The 22,049-nt window shown below is 38.5% G+C and overlaps 1 protein-coding gene across 9 annotated transcripts in view; it reads left to right on the plus strand.

The window, feature by feature from the left end:
- DNAH14 (dynein axonemal heavy chain 14) overlaps nucleotides 1–22,049 on the plus strand; it is a 378,420-nt gene that overhangs the window by 272,931 nt on the left and 83,440 nt on the right. For all 9 annotated transcript variants that reach the window (XM_070768034.1, XM_070768039.1, XM_070768038.1 and 6 more), the window contains 6 exons: nucleotides 1,109–1,217; nucleotides 2,529–2,654; nucleotides 7,269–7,363; nucleotides 8,563–8,722; nucleotides 16,278–16,409; nucleotides 16,762–16,857. In XM_070768034.1, coding sequence (XP_070624135.1) covers nucleotides 1,109–1,217; nucleotides 2,529–2,654; nucleotides 7,269–7,363; nucleotides 8,563–8,722; nucleotides 16,278–16,409; nucleotides 16,762–16,857 — 718 coding nt within the window. The remainder of the gene's footprint in view (nucleotides 1–1,108; nucleotides 1,218–2,528; nucleotides 2,655–7,268; nucleotides 7,364–8,562; nucleotides 8,723–16,277; nucleotides 16,410–16,761; nucleotides 16,858–22,049) is intronic.

The raw sequence follows: 22,049 nt of genomic DNA on the forward strand, positions 1-22,049 counted from the left end.
TATATCCTTTTCAATTTAATGTCTCTTCATATCTTTTTCACATTTTCTAAATTGTTCAAGTTTTTCATTGTTAGTTTGGGAATTCTTTATATATTCTAAAATAAGTCCTTTGTCAGATATGTGGATTACAAGTATCTTATTCCAGTTGGTAACTTGTATTTTCATTCTCCCTTTCACAGAGAAAAGGGTCCTAATTTTTGATGAAGTCCAATTTATGATTTTTTTTCTTTTATAAATTATGCGTCTCGTATCTAAGAACTCTTCACCAAACCCTAGATCCTGATCACTTTTTCCTATATTTTCTTCTGAAAGTAGTATAGTTTTACATTTAATTCTATGGTCCATTTCAAGTTAATTTTTGCATAAACATGAGGTGTAAGGTTAGGTTACACTTCATCTGATGTAACTGATGCCCCAGCACCATTGGTTGAAAAACCTTATCTTCCTCTCTTGCTTTTGCACCTTTGTCAAAACTGAGTTAGGTGTACTTGTGTGGGTTTACTTTTGTTTTCTCTATCTGTTCCGTCAATCTTCATATCTATCTCTCTGCCAATACCAATATAATCTTGATTACTGTCACTATGTAATCAGTCTTACAATCAGATAGAATAATTCCACCCACTTTATTCTTTTTTTTCAAAATTATTTTAATTACCTTAGTTCATTTGCCTTTCCATATAAATTTTAGAATAAGCACATCTATACATAAAAAACATTTTTTTTTTACTGAGATTCTGACAGGAAACCTATATATCATTTTGGGGAGAATGGGCCTCTTTACTATGTGGTACTCCAGTCCATGATTACAGTGAATCTTGCTTGGCTATTATTTTGTTATATCTATACTTTCTTAATTGATGCAAAGAGCTGACTCATTGGAAAAGACCCTGATGCTGGGAAAGACTGAGGGCATGAGGAGAGAAAAGGGAATGACAGGATGAGATGCTTGGGTCATTGACTCAATGGATATGAATTTGAACAAACTCCAGGAGATAGTGAAGGACAGAGAAGCCTGGTGTGCTGAAGTCCATGGGGTCGCAGAGAGTTGGACATGACTGAGCAACTGAACAACAACAAAATGCTCTCTTAATACTTTCTTTCCCTTCAGGGAACGTTTCCATATGGGCCTATCCAAGATCCTGGAAACAACTGCTCTAGTCACAGATATGCAGGAGGAGCTCTTGATTCTTGGCCCTCAAATAGAACAAAAAACAAAGGTGTGTTTGATTTTGGATCTCTTTTTTAAATTTTATGGTTTAACATGGAATGGTGTTTGAAAGCAGAAGCTGATACTTGACAAATATGGGTTAGAACTTCAGCTTTATTACCATGCAGCTGTGCAACCTCTCTTAGTCTTAGTTTCCTTATCTGTAAAATGAGGAAAGCGGTAACAACACAATAGCAAAGTAGTAACATCATTGTCTTTTTTAATTTATTTTTATTGAAAATATAATTGGTTTATAATATCGTGTTAGTTTCTGCTATACAACCACATGTTTCAGCCATATGTGTACATATATACCCTCCTTCTGGGACCTCCCTCACACCCAGCCCCATTCCAACCCTCTAGGTCATCACAGCACCAAGCTGAGCTCCCTGTGCTATGCAGCAGCTTCCCACTGTCTATTCTGTATGTGGTAGTGTCTGTACGTCACTGCTGCTCTTTCAGTTCGTCCCACCCTCTCCTTCCTGCCCTATGTCCACAAGGCAGGGAATTGCCTTGTGCCTACATCTGTGCAAATTGCCATATGACCCAGCAATTCCACTACTGGACATATACCCTGAGAAAACAGTAACTCAAAAAGACTCATGTACCCCAATGTTCATTGCAACACTATTTACAGTAGGACATGGAAGCAACGTAGATATCCATCGACAGATGAATGGATAAAAAAAGATGTGGTACCTATATGTAATGGCGTATTACTCAGCCATTATTATATTCTAATAATTAAATGTGATAATTGATATTATCATGTGCTCGGTCGCTCAGTTGTGTCTGACTCTTTGTGACCCCATGGACTGTAGAACACCAGACTCCTCTGTCCATGGAATTTTCCAGGCAAGAATACTGGAATGGGTTGCCATTTCTTCCTCCAGGGGATCTTCCTTCCCTAGGGATCCAATCCACATCTCCTGCATTGGCAGCTGCATTCTTTAATACTGACCCACCTGGGAAGCCAATAATAAGTATTTACCTAATTATAAAAGAAATAGAAAAATCTGCAGTTATTACTTAAATACATCTGAAATGCACTGTGATAACTTGCAGTTGGCCAAGTATTCTAAAAATCATTACTCATCATCAATCTTTATATGTATGAAATTGTATGAAATTATATTTGTATGAAATTATAATTTTATGAAATTATATTTGTTGTAATCATTTTTATTAGTCTATTAAACAAATATATTTTGAGGTGATTTGACAAATTCTGTAAGAATGAAATAAGCTATTTGATTTCTCTTTTTAAAAAGATATCATGTCTCTTAAAACTTATTTTAAGAAGAGTTGTTTGGTTCATTAGGAGAAAGAAATCCTAATGGAAAAACTACAGAAAGATTCCCAAGTGGTTGAGAAAGTTCAGATGCTTGTTAAACAGGATGAAGAAATCATGGCAGAAGAAGTAAGAATCGTAGAAGAGTATGCTCAGGTAAAATTAAAATATACTCAATGAAAGTCACTTAGAGATTTGCAAAATTGTTTCCTACCCCAAAAATTTAAAAGTCAGGCTCAGTTCAGTTCAGTTCAGTCACTCAGTCGTGTCCGACTCTTTGTGACCCCATGAATCTCAGCACGCCAGGCCTCCCTGTCCATCACCAACTCCCGGAGTTCACTCAAACTCAGGTCCATCGAGTCAGTGATTCCATCCAGCCATCTCATCCTCTGTCGTCCCCTTCTCCTCCTGCCCCAAATCCCTCCCAGCATCAGAGTCTTTTCCAATGAGTCAACTCTTCGCATGAGGTGGCCAAAGTACTGGAGTTTCAGCTTCAGCATCATTCCTTCCAAAGAACACCCAGGGTTGATCTCCTTCAGAATGGACTGGTTGGATCTCCTTGCAGTCCAAGGGACTCTCAAGAGTCTTCTCCGACACCACAGTTCAAAAGCATCCGTTCTTTGGCGCTCAGCCTTCTTCACAGTCCAACTCTCGCATATATGCATGACTACTGGAAAAACCATAACCTTGACTAGATGGACCTTTGTTGGCAAAGTAATGTCTCTGCTTTTCAATATGCTATCTAGGTTGGTCATAACTTTTCTTCCAAAGAGTAAGCGTCTTTTAATTTCATTGCTGCAGTCACCATCTGCAGTGATTTAGGAGCCCAAAAAAATAAAGTCTGACACTGTTTCCACTGTTTCCCCATCTATTTCCCATGAAGTGATGGGACCAGATGCCATGATCTTCGTTTTCTGAATGTTGAGCTTTAAGCCAACTTTTTCACTCTCCACTTTCACTTTCATCAAGAGGCTTTTGAGTTCCTCTTCACTTTCTGCCATAAGGGTGGTGTCATCTGCATATCTGAGGTTATTGATATTTCTCCCAGCAATCTTGATTCCAGCTTATGCTTCTTCCAGCCCAGCGTTTCTCATGATGTACTCTGCATATAAGTTAAATAAGCAGGGTGACAATATACAGCCTTGAGGTACTCCTTTTCCTATTTGGAACCAGTCTGTTGTTCCATGTCCAGTTCTAACTGTTGCTTCCTGACCTGCATATAGGTTTCTCAAGAGGCAGGTCAGGTGGTCTGGTATTCTCATCTCTTTCAGAATTTTCCACAGTTTATTGTGATCCACACACTCAAAGACTTTGGCACAGTCAATAAAGCAGAAATAGATGTTTTTCTGGAACTCTCTTGCTTTTTCCATGATCCAGCAGATGTTGGCAATTTGATCTCTGGTTCCTCTGCCTTTTCTAAAACCAGCTTGAATATCTGGAAGTTCACGGTTCACATATTGCTGAAGCCTGGTTTGGAGAATTTTGAGCATTACTTTACTAGTGTGTGAGATGAGTTCAATTGTGCGGTAGTCTGAGCATTCTTTGGCATTGCCTTTCTTTGGGATTGGAATGAAAACTGACCTTTTCCAGTCCTGTGGCCACTGCTGAGTTTTCCAAATGTGCTGGCATATTGAGTGCAGCACTTTCACAGCATCATCTTTCAGGATTTGAAATAGCTCAACTGGAATTCCATCACCTCCACTAGCTTTGTTTAAGGCCCACTTGACTTCACATTCCAGGATGTCTGGCTCTAGGTGAGTGATCATACCATCGTGATTATCTTGGTCATGAAGATCTTTTTTGTACAGTTCTTCTGTGTATTCTTGCCACCTCTTTTTAATATCTTCTGCTTCTGTTAGGTCCCTACCATTTCTGTCCTTTATCGAGCCCATCTTTGCATGAAATGTTCCCTTTGTATCTCTAATTTTCTTGAAGAGATCTCTAGTCTTTCCCATTCTGTTGTTTTCCTCTATTTCTTTGCATTGATCGCTGAGGAAGGCTTTCTTATCTCTTCTTGCTATTCTTTGGAACTCTGCATTCACAGGCTTATATGTGTCCTTTGCTCCTTTGCTTTTCGCTTCTCTTCTTTTCACAGCTATTTGCAAGGCCTCCCCAGACAGCCATTTTGCTTTTTTGCATTTCTTTTCCATGGAGATGGTCTTGATCCCTGTCTCTGTTCCAACTTTGCCTGTTTTTCATTTTTTTTCCCAGAAAATATTTATATTAATACCTACTACATGCAAGGTACTATTAAGTGAAGTGCAAAGACAGAGGGTCCCTTAAGAAAATAGATAGTCTGGTTCTTCTGGTTACAATGAATAAAACTCATTCAACCCATATCAGAAATGCATGTGGCCTCCAAGAGGATCATCTGAAGGATGGAAGGGTTGGTTGCGGTGGCCTCCTCATTTCCTCAATGCTCAGCAGGAAGCCCTGCAGCTTATTTGTGTCCAAGTGAGGGGATTTACCTATTATGTTATCCAGCTTGAAGTAAATAAGCAATTAAAATATGGACAGGTAGCTTGAAAAGGGTTCTCAGAGAAACCTTGGATTGAAAATAATGCTAACACTGAAAGTACAAGCGAAGAATGAGAAGACGGCAGGCCGATACCACTCATATCTCTGATATGAACTATTTATTCTTCAGCCATGTTTTTAATGATGATCTAATCAGATCTAACAAGGAGCCAAGCAAAATATTTTGAAATTATCAAAAAGGCTATTAGAAATATCTATTCACATTCACTATTGTTTATAATAAACCTTGCCTAAATATTTATTGTGATACTTTGAGATATTAGCTAATGATAGTAGCTTTTGTATTTAACATACATAAATAATTCCCCCAACTGAGGTTTTAGCTAATATATATATATATATTTTTTTAATTGATGGAGTTGCTCCATGAAAAACCTTTGCACATGAAAAATGTGAAATTCCACTCTCTGCCTTCTCTGACTAGGGGTGGCCATTGATCAGACCAGGGTTGAACATTTGGTAATCTGCTACACCAGACTGGTTCCTATTGGAATTCTGACTGGAGGGAACAGAGGGAAATTGGCCAGTTTAAAAAGACAGAATTATTCAGGCAATGAGAGAAGTGATACAAACCAAATAAACAGTCCTTAGAACTGCTTTGTTTTCTGAAGATGATCTGATAAGAATTAAAAATTATAAAATAAGGCACCTTTGACATATATCTGTACAAGGAATCTGTAATTTCTTACTTCTTTCAATGAGACATTTTAAAACATCTTTCCAAATTACGATAATTATTACCGAAAAGTCCATGAATCCTGATTAATTCTTGTTGAATAACTCATCAAAAAAATGGGATGTATGGGTTTAGAATAGTGTACATTGCATTATCAACTATATTCATGGAAGAATGAACTTCCATTTTGAGTAGGTGTCAATGAGGATCTACCATCTACTTACAATTTTACTTATCTTAATAAGTGGAAGGATTTTCTACAGACAAGATTCTGATGCTGGGCACTATAAGTACAAGTTATATCATAGTATGACCTCTGGCCCTTCACCTTAGTGTCACATCACCAGGAAAGTTGGAACAGCAGACAACAGAAGTATTTCTAGAAGTCATTCATATTTGTAATAGCATGTAATAACTTAATTATACAGACAAGTGACTCTAAGCAACATAAACATAACCCCCAAGTCAGCTTGTTAGCGAAATCCCAAAAATATCCAGTCATTCCAGCACCACCTTTCATGATAGAATACCCGACAAATAGTCAGTCAAAAGGGTAAAGAGAAATTGATCTTCAGTTCAGTTCAGTCGCTCAGTCGTGTCCAACTCTTTGATTGCAAATAGAATGTCTTACTTTTGCATGTCTTACAAAAATGTATAACCCTGCACACATACTGGCAAAATTCCTTCCAGGAACTTGGAAGGGGATCTGTGCAGCTGAGGGGTTTTAAGCTTCGTTAGCTTTACAGAGAAGCTAATGAAGGCAATGGCATCCCACTCCAGTACTCTTGCCTAGAAAATCCCATGGATGGAGGAGCCTTGTAAGCTGCAGTCCATGGGGTTGCTACAAGTCAGACACGACTGAGTGACTTCACTTTCACTTTTCACTTTCATGCATTGGAGAAGGAAATGGCAACCCACTCCAGTGTTCTTGCCTGGAGAATCCCAGGGACGGGGGAGCCTGGTGGGCTGCCGTCTATGGGGTCGCACAGAGTCGGACACGACTGAAGCGACTTAGCAGCAACAGCAGCTTTACCGTAATCTGTCTTTAACCGGCATGTTCAGTCACTTAGTGTGTCCAACTCTTTGCAACCCACGGACTGTAGCCCGCCAGGCTCCTCTGTCCATGGACTTCTCCAGGCAAGAATACTGGAGTGGGTTGCCATTTCCTCTTCTAGGGGATATTCCTGACTCAAGGATCAAACCGGTGTCTCCCGCATTGGCAGATGGATTATTTAGAATTCCATCTTTAAGTGGACCACTCCCAAAAGGGCAACGTTAAAACTACACTAAGTCTAACACAGAAGGCAGAAAACACTCAATGTTTTCGCTTGTCACAGATAACTTCTCATCAGAGATTGCAAAATACATTAATTTAGGACAGTAACACATGTTTCTAACAGTGCAAGCATGTGTGTGCATCCCTAAGTCATACAGAAGCATAACTTATGGGCACTGTAAAAATGTTGCATTACATTTTCCAACTTAAAAATATAAAAATTTTAAGTATGCAACTATATTTATTCATATGTATTTAGGGACTTATAACTTTATTGCAGAAAGCTGACAATGAATTAAAAAGTGTACTGCCAGCTCTCGACAAGGCAATTGTGGCTCTAAACGCCCTGGATAAAGCTGATGTCTCTGAATTAAGGTGAGTAATTTACTGAAGTCTCTTTTGAGTTGCAAGAACTCAAAAATACATGGGAAAAGTTAAGTCTATATCCCACTTTTAGAATAAGCCATGTTACCTATCGTGGGCTCTGGTACCAAGCTTCCTGGGTTGGAATTCTGGCACTGCTGCTTTCTAGTATACAGCCTTTCTGTGTCTCAACTTCTTTTCTATGCAACTGGGGTAATAATAAATGCTGAAAGGACTGGATGAGTTGAAACATGTAAAATGTTTAGAATAGTCTGGCATAAGGCAAGTGCTCAAAAAAGATTAATGCTAACTGGTTTCCTCTGATTAAGCAGGCCTTTTCCCCTGCCCTTGTACTAAAGCTAAAGAAAACTAACCTAATGCTTGAATTCCTTGCATATGCCTTGGTTTTATTTATTTATTTTTTGGTTTGTTTTTTTTAAAACATTATCCCTTGTGATGTTGCTAATGTACATTTCACTTCACTTCAAAATGCCAGACAAATGAAATGCCTTTGATATGATCTTCATTGCTATTCTTAGGACATGCAGCAGAGACAGTTTAGTCCATTCTCTTTCCCACCTGCTGTTTCCACAACTGAAGGGACTTAGCATGCACAAACACGTGTCAGCTGATTCAAACGTAGCTAAGAGGCAACTTCCAAAGTTCCAATAATTACGTCATTAATAACTTAGGATACAAATTCCCATCTACCCTCCTCCCTCAACTCTCTATTATCTGTGATCTTTAGAGTAGGAATTTTAGATCAGGATGAATAATAATCCAGAGGATGTGTTTAAAGGGAGTTGCACCTTACAGCACCCTTCAAATTACAGGAATAGGGTTGACTCTCAACTACCCCAACTGTTTCTGTCAAGTGGCTATCAGTAAACCAATCCTGGGATGAAAGAGGAGAGGTCCTTCTTTTAAAGAACTCTGCAGCAAATACTTTTGTAATGAAAATAATTAACATCTAACTTGTATGTTCTACATAGTTAAGTGTTATTCATTTCATCTTTCTAAAGCAAAGATACCCATGTTCTAAAGATACTCAAATTTTTGAAGATACCCAATAATGAAATAGCTATATATTGGCAATTAGATCTTCTTACCAAAAACTTGTTAAAAATCTGTGTGTGTTATCTTTTGAGATAGTTTACAGGGTATCTTTGATTTCAGTTATGAAGTTGATTAGATTTAACCATTTATTACAGAGTATATACACGGCCTCCTTACCTTGTACTGACTGTCATGAATGCAGTTTGTATTCTTCTGCAAAAGAAACCTAACTGGACTACAGCAAAGTTACTTCTTTCAGAAACTGGTTTCCTAAAAAAATTGATTAACATTGACAAGGACAGCATACCTGAGAAGGTAAAAGTTCATCTCTAATTAATGCATAATTGATACATTCCATACTTATAATCTGCAAGTCCAATGGAAGTATTAACACTGGAGTCTCTTGCATTAGAATTGGAAGACAATGGTGAGGGTAAAAGATCAGAGAGCAAGCTGTATATGCAACTGTAAATGGTTTTCTGGAAGTGATAAGATAAAGCAATATGTCACCAAAATTAGAAAAATGTCATGTCTCAGGATCTGTTTATATAATGAAATAGGAGAGGTCAATAGTGGGGGAAATTTTTTTCTGGATGGATTATAAAACCCTATGAAAGTACAAGGTATGGATAAAGGTGTCTGAGATTTTTTAATTGATATATAATTGATATACAACATTATATTAGTTTTAGGTGTACAGCATACTGATTTGATATTTGTATACATTGCAAAATAATCACCACAGAAAGTCTAGTTAATATCCATCACCACACATAGTTACAAACATTTTTTCTTGTGATGAGAACTTTCAAGATTCACTCTCCTTGAAACTTTTAGATATGCAGGATTAGTAATATAGCCACCATGCTGTACATTATATCTCCAGGACTTATTTATTTTATAACTAGAAGTTTGTACCTTTTGACCACCTCCACCCATTTTCACCATCCCTAGCTCCCCACCCCTGGTAATCACCAATCTGCTTTCTGTATCTATGAGTTCATTTTGGTTTTTGTTTTCTTTTTTTTTAGGTTCTATATATACATGAGATCATATGATATCTATTTTTCTCTGTCTGAGTCATTTCACTCAGCATAGTGTTCTCAAGACCCATTCTAGTTATAAAAAATGGAAGAATTTCCTTCTTTTTATGGCTGAGTAATAGTCCATTGTGTGTGTGTTTTTTTTCACATTTTCTTTATGCATTCATCCATTAATGGACCCTTCAGCTCCTTCCATGTCTCAGCTATTGTAAATAATGCTGCAGTTAAAATGAGGGTGAATATATCTTTCTGAGTTAGTGTTTTTGTTTCCTTCAGATAAATACCCAGAAGGTAACTTACTAGATCTTTGGCACTTCTGTTTTAATTGTTGAAGAGATCTCTTACTGTTTTCTATAGTGATTCATCAACTTACATTTCTACTAACAGTGCACAAGTATTCCACTTTCTCACCTACAGTTGTTGTTTGTGGTTTTGATAATAACCATTTTAACAGTGATAGCTCATTGTAGTTGTTTGTATTTCCCTGATTATTAATGATGTTAAACACCTTTGCATATACCTGTTACCTATCTGTATGTCTTCTTTGGGAAAACATGTATTCAGATCCTTTGCCCATTTTAAAATCAGATTGGTGTTTTTGCTGTTGGATTAGATGAATTATTTATTTGGGATACGTGTGAGTGAGTGTGTGCCCCTACTTAGTCGTTCAATCATGTCCGACTCTTTGCGAGTCTATGGACTGGAGCCCACCAGGCTCCACCAGGCTCCTCTGGCCATGGAGTTTTCCAGGCAAGAATACTGGAGTAAGTTGCCATTTCCTACTCCAGAGGATTTTCTCAGGGATCACACCTGAGTGAGTGAGTGAAGTCGCCAAGTCGTGTCCAACTCCTTGCTTCCCCATGTACTGTACTGTAGCCTACCAGGCTCCTCAGTCCATGAAATTTTCCAGGCAAGAGTACTGGAGTGGGGTTGCCATTTCCTTCTCCAGGGGATCTTCCCGACTCAGGGATTGAACCCGGATCCCCGGCATTGTATGCAGACGCTTTACTGTCTGAGCCACCAGGGAAGCCCCCGACTTTCTGAGAGCCGATGCTAAAGGAGTCACTGCTTTTTCAACGTAAATGAAAAAGCTCTGGCCCCGAGGCCAGCAGACGAGTTCTGTGGATCATGGCCCACACTGGTCCCAGGGAAAACCAGAAGCTTCGTGGGAAATGGGAGACGGAGGTCCCCCTGAGGCAAGGAGCCGGCCCGGGCGCCGAGGTTAGAGCTGGTAGTGAAGGAAGGAAGGAGGCCCGGCACCCCTGGGGCCGACCTCGGGCCGGGCCGTGGCTCCTGGTCTGTGGCTGCACAGGAAGACTTGGGGCACCAGCCAAATGCCTGGAAAGCAACAGCAGCTTCGGGTGTGAAATGGTCCAAATTAGGAAGTGCAGAGCTAAGGGGGACCACTCCCAGCCCCTCCGCGAGGGTCCACACCCGGGGCTCGGGCAAGTCCCAGGACAGGACACACGTGGAGAGGGCGCGGCGGGCAGGACGGGCCCCACACCCTACGCGGTGCCACCAGGCCTCTTCTGCTTCTTCCTTCACAGAAGGCAATGTTGCCATCTCACGTCCAGGCCTCCAGATGGTGATTCCAGGCAGGCGGATTCTTTACCACTGCACCACGTGGGAAGCCCCATTTATTTTGGATGTTAACCTTTTATTATATATATGGTTTGCAAATATTTTCTCCCATTTTCTAGATTGCTTTTTCTTTTCATTGATGGTTTCCTTTGCTGTGCAACTTTCTAATTTGAGGTAATCAACACTTACTTGCTGCTGCTGCTGCTGCTGCTAAGTCGCTTCAGTCGTGTCCGACTCTGTGCGACCCCATAGACGGCAGCCTGCCAGGCTCCCCTGTCCCTGGGATTCCCCAGGCAAGAACACTGGAGTGGGTTGCCATTTCCCTCTCCAATGCATGAAAGTGAAAAGTGAAAGTGAAGTCTCCCAGTAGTGTCTGACTCTTCGAGACCGCATGGACTGTAGCCCACCAGGCTCCTCTGCCCATCACACTTACTTATTTTTGCTATTATTGCCTTGCTTTTGGTGTCAAATCCAAAATCACCGAGATCAATGTCAAGTGGCTTACAGCCTGTTTTCTTCCAGGAGTTTTATGATTTTGGGTCTCATGTTCAAGTCTTTAATTAATTTTGAGTTAATTTCTGTATGGTGTAAGATAGTTGTTCAGTTTCATTCTTTTGCATGTAGCTGTTCAGTTTTCCCAACACCACTTATTAAAGAGACTGTCCTTTCACCTATTGTATATTTTTGGCTCCTTTATTTAAATTAATAGACCATATACACTTGTGTTCATTTCTGGGCTCTCTACTCCATTCCATTGATCTGCTGCTGCTGCTGCTAAGTCGCTTCAGTCGTGTCCGACTCTGTGCGACCCCATAGACAGCAGCCCACCAGGCTCCCCCATCCCTGGGATTCTCCAGGCAAGAGTACTGAAGTGAGTTGCCATTTCCTTGATCTATGTGTCTGTTTTTATGCCAATACAACATTGTTTTGTTTACCACAGTTCTGTAATATAGGTGGAAAACAGAAATCAAGATGCCTCCCTCTTTGTTTTTTCTCAAGGTTCCTTTGTCTATTCAGGGTCTTTTATGGTTCCATACATATTTTAGGATTGTTTATTCTATTTCTGTGAAAAATGCCATTGGAATTTTGGTAAGTATTGTTTTGAATCTGTAGATTGCTTTGGGTAGCAAAGAGTATTTTAACAATATTAATTTTTTCAATCTATAAGCACAAATGATCTCTCCATTTATTGTGTCTTCTTTAATTTCCTTCATCAATGTCTTTAGTTTTCAGTATCAGATATTTCACTTCTTTAGTTAAATATATTTTTAGATATTTTATTCTTTTTGATGCAGTTATAAATGGGATTTTCTACATTAGAAAATCTAAATTTCTCTTTATAAGAGTTTGTTTGTGTATAGAAATGCAACTGATTTTTACATACTAGTTTTGTCTACTGCAACTTTATGGAATTCGTTAGTTCTAACACTGTTTTGGTAGAAGCTTTAGGGTATTCTACATTTAATATTATGTCGTCTGGAAATAGTGACAGTTTTATGTCTTCTTTTTTAATTTAGTTGCTTTTTTTTTTGCCTACTGTCTATGGCTAGAACTTCCAACACTGTGTTGAATAAAAGTGGCAAGAGTGAGCATCCTTATCTTGTTTCTCATCCTATAAAAACAAATTTCAGTTCTTCCTCATTGATATGATGTTAGCTATGGCTTTGTCACATATGACCTTTATTATGTTGAGCTATATTCCTTCTAAAGCCAACTTGTTGAGCATCTTTCTCATAAATCAAAATTGAATTTTGTCAAATGCTTCTTCTGCATCCATTGAGATGATCATATGATGTTTACCCTTCATTTTGTTAATATGGTGTACCACATTGATTGATTCGTGGATGCTGAAGCATCCTTAAATCCATCCCTGGAAAAAAACCCTGCTTGATTATGGTTTATGATCCTTTTAATATATTGTTGAATTCAATTTGCTTATATTTTTGTGTATTTTTGTGTCTATGTTCATTAGAGATAATTTTCTTTTCTTGTAGTATCCTGTCTGGTTTTAGTATCAGGGTAATGCTATCCTGATTAAAAAAACAAAAATGAGTTTGAAAGTGTTTCCTCTTCTTCTGTCTTTTGGAAGAATTTGAGAAGGATTGGTATCAACTCCTCTGTATATGTTTGGTAGAATTCACCAGTGAAGCCAACTGGTGCCAGACTTTTGCTTGTTGGGAGGTTTTTATTTATTGATGGTGGCTCAGATGGTAAAGAATCCACTTGCCATGTGAGAGACCTGGGTTCAATGTCTGGTTTGGGAAGGTCCCCCTGGAGGAGGGCAACCCACTCCAGTATTCTGACCTGGAGAATTCCAGGGACAGAGGAGCCTGGCAGGCTGCAGTCCGTGGGGTCGCAGAGTCAGACATGACTGAGCAACTTTCACTTTCACCTCAATCTTTTTACTAGTAACCAGTCTGTTCAGATTTCCTGATTCTTCATGATTCAGTCTTGATAGGTTGGATATTTCTAGGAATTTATCCATTTCTTTTAGGTTGTCCAGTTTGCTGGTATATGATTTTTCCCAGTGGTCTGTTATGATTTTTTATATTTCTATAGTATCAGTTGCAACGTCTCAATTCTCATTTCTGATTTTACTGATTTGCATGTTCTTTATCCTTTTTCTTAGTGAGTCTAGCTACAGATTTTTCAAGTTTTATAAGAAAAACAGCTTTTAATCCTATTGAGTTTTTTTCTGTCGATTTTTTAGTAACCATTTCTGCACTGATCTTTCTTTCCTTCTATTAACTTTGTGCTTCATTTGTTCTTCTTTTTGTCATTCCAAGAGGTGTGTTAAATTGAGAAGCCTACCCCTCAGACTGAAGTTTTGATATAAGCAAATAGCCTCTTTCACTGGAAACCTTGGCACGTTCAGTCAGTCCTCTGTGTTGGGTCCTGGGATGGGTGAGTCCCCATGGACCTTTTAAGGGATGTTTCTCAGATTGCTATAACCTTTTGAGTCTTGTGGATACAACCCTGTTGACTTTTAAAGCTATATGTATTGTGGAATTTTTTTCTCAGGTGCAGGTCCTGAAGTTGAGCTCAGGGTTGTGAGTTCCCTGCCAACTGTGGGACACCACACCATGGCAAGGTTGTGTCTCAGCCTCTCCTACCTGTTACAGTGTGGGGTCTTATCTCTTTCATCCAAGTATAGGAGTCACTCAGGTAGTTTTTGGTTTTCTTCCAGATATTATTGCTCCCTATGTGTAGGGGGCGCTAGTGGTAAAGAACCCACATGCCTTTGCAGGAGACACAAGAGACAGGGGTTTGATCCCTAGATCAGGAAGATCTCCTGGAGGAGGGCATGGCAACCCACTCCAGTATTTTTGCCTAGAGAATTCCATGTACAGAGGAACCTGTCAGGCTACAGTCCATAGGGTCACCCAGAGTCAGAAATGACTGAAGTGACTGAAGCAACTTAGCATGCATGCGTGTGTAGCTGTAGATTCAGTGTGGCCATGAGAGGGAGGGAGTTCAGAATCCTCCTATGTCACTACCTCGAACCAGATCTCTGAGATTTTTTTTTCATTCATGTAACAAATGTTCATATAAAACAAACACTGTTCTGAGTACTTTACAAATTCTGATTTATGTGTGAGAAGATGAGGGTTAGATTAGAGCACAGAAAAAAATTTTAATAAGGTAGTCTGGACACCTAGTAAAGGGTTTCACCGGAGCAGATTTAATTCTGAAGAATGTAGATTTACTGTAGGACTGCAAGAAGGATGAGAGAAGGACCAAAGTCCTGAGCAAGCAGTGGAGTTCAGGGCACCAGGAGAGTGGGAGGCCATGTAGAGTCCTTACCCAGAGAACCACTTGATCTATACCTTGATTTCAAATTTCCAGTCTCCAGAACTGTGAGAGAATAAATTGCTGTTGTTTTAAGTCACCCAGTTTGTGGTAATTTGTTACAATGGCCACAGGAAACTAATACTGATTTTGGTACTACTTGGTAATTGCTGCTGCAACAATATTACCTAATAATATAGAAATAGCTTTGGATGTGTAGATGCTGGAATAATATCTGAACAGGGACATTACATAGGAGCCAAGCTGAGAGCTAAGTTCAGGGGCAAATTGAAAGGTTTATATACATATGAATGGTACCGTCACAGCTGAAGGGGTGAATACTCATTAATTAATTCCATAAATATTTATGGGTTATTTTCCAGGTAAGAGATATTGTGAGACATTATAATAGTTTATAAGACCAACTTATTGATGTTATGAAGCTTTCATTGCAACAGGGAAAACAGACATTAAATAGCTAACAACACAATTAGTTAAAATAATCATCTGTGCTATTAGGAAGTATAAAGTAGTACCTGAACAAGGTGAATGTTTTTAGCAGAATATGTGTTGCTACCCATACCACTCATGAATTAATGCAACAAGTTTTCACTCTCTGAAGTATTCTTAGCAAAAATGATTCCCTATGGTTATGCTTAAATAGATCTTTCAACCTCAAAAAGTAATATCTTATCTACAGAAATGAGATTAAAAGCCTAACAGCATTTTAAATGATAATAAGAACACAAGTAATCATTAAGAATGGACCACATTCCATCTGAATTATTCAGCAAAATGGTCCTGTCCTTCCAGGCAAGAAAGGAAATGCCTGGTTAGAAAGGATGGGACACGGAGTATCAGTCTGAGAAAGATTTCCTTCTGATTATTTCTCCCCAAAGTATAGGAGAAATACTATATAGCTAACTCTAAACTAGGTTGTACCATTTAGATGAGGTGAATCCATAGACATGTGACCCAGCTAAGCTATAGAACAATGTCCTCAGTGAGCCCCAGCATGTGCCAGGCCATACCACCCTCATTGGCCAGACAGACCTTTGCACAGGACTGTGCCCTGCCAACTGCTTCTTATGGAACAGAAATGAGGGTGGTTTTCCAGGTGACCACACATAAGGTACACAAGAAGACTTCAGACCTCCTTATGCACCACATTCCACACAACTAGAGAAAGAACTTGTTTTATTTTCATTTTAAAATGGAGTTCTTTAAAAAAAAAAAAAAACTATAATATAGCTACAATAACAGCAACAGTAGAGGCTTTTCCCCTCTTCTTTAAAATATTAGTGATACTAGAGCCAGTTTGTATCCAGGCATGTCTTACATTCTATTTTTGAAGAATAGTTGAGTATTTTTATTGAAACAAAATTTATTTCTAGTGTAGATTGGGGAAAACTTCAGATCAATAATATTTCTCATGTAACATGAATTGTTCTCTCTAGGCTTTCATAAAACTGAAGAAGATTTTAGTCTTACCTGATTTCAACCCAAACAAGATTGCTCTCGTTTCTGTTGCTTGTTGCTCTATGTGCCAGTGGGTTATAGCCTTGAATAACTACCATGAAGCACAGAAGGTATGCTTTTCCCTCTTAAACACCTGTAACAATTTGCAAGTGATAACGTCATTGTCCCAGAAAAGCATTTAATGCTCAAATGAACTTCTGTGGAAAGAATGCTTAATGAAAAACACTTTTACAACCATATTATGTTAACTCTTAGACATCAAATTCTCCTGTCATGTTCTTGAATTTATGACAACTATGCTATTGTTTTATTTGTTTTAATGTTTCTCCATATTAAGTAATTTCCCTTTGTACACTAATTCTAAGAAAGCTTAAGAGTTGACGTATGTAAGTGTCTTTTAATCTTAAGTGGTATTTTTAACAGTGAACTTAAGCACTTAAATTTTGTGACATTCTGTTTAAGCTGGTGGGCCCTAAACAAATCCAAGTGGCTGAAGCTCAAAATGTCCTAAAAATAGCACAACAAAGGTTGGATGAGAAACAAAGAGGTTTACAGCTGGTAAGAAATTTCTTTACTTGTTACACTCTCAAAGTCTTTATGAACTAGACAGAAACATCAGGAAAGAGTCATTATCTCAATGACTTTATCAGTTTAATGTAAAATAAAGATAATAATACAGGTAGTGAAAAGATCAATTGTGATTAATTAAATAATATAAGTACTATAGGGCTTTCCAGGTGTGGTTGTTGTTTAGTCAGTAAGCTGTGTCTGATTCTTTGCTACCCCATGGACTGCAACATGGCAGCCTCCTCAGTCTTTCACTGTCTCCCAGAGTTTGCTCAAATTCGTATCCACTGAGTTGTTGATGCTATCTAACCATCTCATTCTCTGCCACCTCCTTCTCCTTTTGCCTTCTATCTTCCCCAGAATCAGGGTCTTTTCCAGTGAGTCAGCTCTTCACATCAAGTAGGCCAAGAATTGGAGCTTCAGCTTCAGCATCAGTCCTTCCAATGAATATTCAAGGTTTATTTCCTTTAGGATGGACTGGTTTGATCTCCTTGCAGTCCAAGGGACTCTCAAGAGACTTCTCCAGCACTACAATTCCAGAGCATCAATTCTTTGGCACTCAGCCTTCTTTATGGTCCAACTATCACATCTGTACATGACTACTAGAAAAAACCATAGTATTGACTATACAGACCTTTGTCAGCAAAGTGAAATCTCTGCTTTTTAATAAGCTTTGTCAAGTAAAGTTTGTCATACTTACCTTCCAAAGAGCAAAGTGTGTTTTTTCATGGCTGCAGTCAATGTCCACAGTGATTTTGAAGCCCAAGAAAATAAAATCTGTCACTGTTTCCACTTTGTCCTCTTCTATTTGCCATGAAGTGATGGGACCAGTTGAACGATCTTAGTTTTTTGAATGTTGAGTTTTAAGCCAGCTTTTTCACTCTCCTCTTTCATCCTTGTCAAGAAGCTCTTTAGTTTCTCTTCACTTTCTTGCCATTAGAGTGTTACCATTAGCATATCTGAGGTTGTTGATATTTCTCCCAGCAGTCTTAATTCTAGCTTGTGATTCATCCAGCCCAGCATTTCACGTTATGTGTTCTGAATATAAGTTAAAAAAGCAGGGTGACAATATACAGCCTTGTAGTACTCCTTTCCCAATTTTGAACCAGTCAGTTGTTCTTTGTCTGGTTCTAACTGTTGCTTCTTGGCCTGCATACAAATTTCTCAGGAGACAGATAAGGTGGTCTAATAATCCCATCTCTAAGAATTTTCCACAATTTGTTGTGATCCACACAATCAAAGGCTTTAGCATTGTCAATGAAGCAGAAGTACATATTTTTCTGAAATTCCTTTGCTTTCTCCATGATCCAGTGGATGTTGGCAATTTGATCTCTGGTTCCTCTGCCTTTTCTAGACCCAGGCTATACATCTGAAAGTTCTTGATTCATGCACTGTTGAGCTCTAGCTTAAAGGATTTTGAGCATAACCTTTTTAGCATGTGAAATGAGTACAGTTGTACAGTAGTTTGAACATTCTTTGGCATTGCCCTTCTTTGGGATTGGAATGAAAACTGACCTTTTCCAGTCCTGTGACCACTGCTGAATTTTCCAAATTTGCTGGCACATTGAGTGAAGTGCTTTAACACTATCATCTTTTAGGATTTGAAATAGCTCAGTTGGAATTCCATCACCTCCACTAGCTTTGTTTGTAGTAATGCTTCCTAAAGCCCACTTGACCTCATACTCCAGGATGTCCAACTCTAGGTGAGTGACCACACCATCATGGTTATCTGGATCATTAAGACCTTTTTTGTATAGTTCTGTGTATTTTTGCCACCTCTTCTTAATCTCTTCTGCTTCTGTTAGGTACTTATCATTTCTGTCCTTTATCTTGCTCATCCATGCATGAAATATTCCCTTGATAGTTCTAATTATTTTATGAGATCTCTAGTTTTGCCCATTCTGTTGTTTTCCTCCATTTGTTTCGTTGTTCATTTAATAAGGCCTTCTTATCTCTCCTTGTTCCCCCAGGTGGTACAGTAGTGAAGAATCCACCTGCCAGTGCAAGAGATGCTGGCTGGACCTTTGCGTTAGGAAGATCCCCTGGAGTAGGAAATGGCAACCCACTCCAGTGTTCTTGCCTGGAAAATCCCATGGACAGCAGAGCCTGGTGGGCTACAGTCCATGGCATCACAAAGATTCGGACACGACTGAGCAACTGAGCACACACACACGTAAATACTAACATACAGGTCTTACTGCCTGACACATAGTAACACACTCAGTAATGTTAGCTAATGTTATATCACTAATATATTAATTTACCATTTATCCCAGGACATCTTTATAACTTCAGTTTACTGAAGACTTAATATCAATCTATGTTTTTTTAAAAAACTGTTTAGCCTGTTTCTATTAATTACTTTGTTGCTGTGTAAAATCATGGTTATTATTTTAATGGGCTTCCCAGGTGGCTCAGTGGTAAAGAATCTGCCTACCAGTGCAGGAGACTTAAGAGACATGGGTCTGATCCCTGGGTGGGGAAGATCCCCTGGAGAAGGAAACGGCAACACACTTGAGTATTCTTGCCTGAAAAAGTCCCATGGACAGAAGAGCCTGACGGGCTACAGTCCATGGGGTTGCAAAGAAGTCAGACACGACTTAGCGACTAAGCACAAGCACATTCCTTGGATGTCTCAATTTTAAATAAGAGTATCACAATGAAAACTAAAACTAGAATTGAGATCATTAATCCCTCTCCCCTACATAGCTCACATACCTTTTGAGAATGGGTAAGGCAATATACTTCTGAGACGGCCACTGACATCTTTATTTGGACTTAACGTCTTTCCCTGCATTTTGATGTAGTTACCAACATTTTAAAATCTGAAAATTTCATTTAAAATCTACATTCTCTTGAAAATTCAGGAAATCTGACAGCCTAAGCTAGCATTCTTACATGGCTATCATAAACCCCTCAATTCACTTCAAGTATTTATATTACCTACCTGGTCCCATAGATATTTCTTGCAAGCTTAAGAGATATAAAAAGTATTGGACATTTTTTAAGGAAATAACAACAAATTTGAACTGAATTTATTTTATGTTGCTATGTAGTTTTATTGTACTTATTTTTGATGCTTGGTATTTTCAATTTGGATATTTACTCAATTTTCCTGATGTCCTTTATTTTGTGTGTGTGTTTTAGTATTTTCACTCATCTATCCAACAAATGTTTGTTTACAGTATTGCTCATTTGTTTTTATTATTGTTGCATGGTATAAGACAGAAAGATAAACTGCAAATTCTTTTCAGAATTGTATTCGCTAATACTCCACATTCCCTTCCAGGTCTACAGGCTTCATAAGAAGTTTCTAATATTTTAACTCATTGAATGCAAACAAGTATATTTTAAATGTGTATTTTTACATTTGTGTGCTCAGTTGCTCAGTCGTGTCTGACTCTTTGTGGCCCCATGGACTGTACACCACCAGGCTCCTCTGGCCATGGGATTCTCCAGGCAAGAATACTGGAGTGATTGCCACTTCCTACTCTAGGGGGATCTTCCCAACCCAGGGATTGAACCTGAGTCTCCCGTCTCCTGCACTGGCAGATGGATTCTTTACCACTGGTACCACCTGGGAAGCCCCATTTCTACACTTAATATTTTAAAATTGAGTGTAATAGTTAACTCCATTAGTTTTAAACTCTTTGTTGAGATTTTCTACTTACTCAACCATGCACTGTCTCCCATTTTATAAACAGGTTTCTTTGTTCACCTGGGTCCTAGTATTAAAAAAAATTCTGAAAAATCTCTGAAACTTTGGGGAAAATAAATAATACCAGAACCTTAGTTTAATTATATTTCACTGTATATTGAAATTTATATTTCACTAAATGTGTTACCTTGGAGGCGCACAGTAACTGTCTGTCATATAATAGAAATTTCACGTGTTTATTTGAATTGATAAGCCCTACACTTTAATATTTAAATAACTCACTAGTTCATAAGTAACAAAGAAAGAGTTTTCTGAGTAATCTAAACAGAAAGTATAAGCAAGAAAAGAAACCAACATAATACATGAAAGAGCAAACAACTGAATAATTATTATGGATGTAATAGGACTAAGTAATAAATCATTAGAATAACCATGCCAAAAGTCACTAATGTGTATATTTTTGTGAAAATTAGGTATTTTCACAAGGATAACATCTTAGAAATCGGAGGAGAAATTACAGATCACTAACTGTATTCAGTAGGCATAATTTTGTATATACAATTACATGTACATATCATATTCAAGTCTTCACGCTAAACCCTGTCTTCAGAGATTTTGAGGACATGAAAAAAGAATAATAAGACTATAAGACCATAGCCCAGGAGATAATACCTGGCAATGTATAATTCCTTCAAAAAATGATTTTTGTAGCCAGTATAGATCCATGTGGACTTACCAAGCTAAGACTTTATGACAGCTGGAAGTTGATAAGAATTTTAAAGAATGCCTAGGATTTACATCCATTTAAGGGAGGAGTCCAGGCATAAGGGAAGAATACAAGACAAATCCCAGAGGCAAGAAAATTTAGGAAATGTTTAGAAAATATGGAATAAGCCAATCTGGCTGTACTGTAATATTGAAAAGGAGATGAAATTGGGAAGGAAGATTGGGATTAGGTTGTGGGTGTTTTTGTTGGCAGGGTCAAAACACTGGACTCTCTCCTTAGGCAATCTTTTCTATAAGAATTCACCAAATATTTTTGAGCAAGGATTATCAAGATAAGTGGTAATTTAAGAAAACAGTTTCATCAACTAATCATGAAAATATGTTTTCTACTTAACAGCCTGTGCTTAGTCGTTCAGTCGTGTCCAACTCTTTGTGACCCCATGGACTGTAGCCCTCTAGGCTCCTCTGTCCATGGGATTCTCCAGGCAAGAATACTGGAGTGAGTTGCCATGCCCTCCTCCAAGGGATCTTCTCAACCCAGGGATCAAACCCAGGTCTCCTGCATTGCAGGCGGATTCTTTACCATCTGAGCCATCCAGGAAGCCCCTACTTACAGCCTAGGGATAATTTAATAGTTGCTTCATCCCACCAGTCCAACTTCAAAAACTCATTAGTTTCTAGTGATCAGAGTACCTGGGATGAAAAATGTTCCATCGGTTCCTTAAAAGAAGGAAACTAGATATGATACAAAGTTTTCTGTGAAAAATAAATCAGAAATGAATCTTCAGATACCAAAATT

This window comes from Bos indicus, chromosome 16 (assembly GCF_029378745.1).
Source record: "Bos indicus isolate NIAB-ARS_2022 breed Sahiwal x Tharparkar chromosome 16, NIAB-ARS_B.indTharparkar_mat_pri_1.0, whole genome shotgun sequence".
NCBI classification, from domain to species: domain Eukaryota; kingdom Metazoa; phylum Chordata; class Mammalia; order Artiodactyla; family Bovidae; genus Bos; species Bos indicus.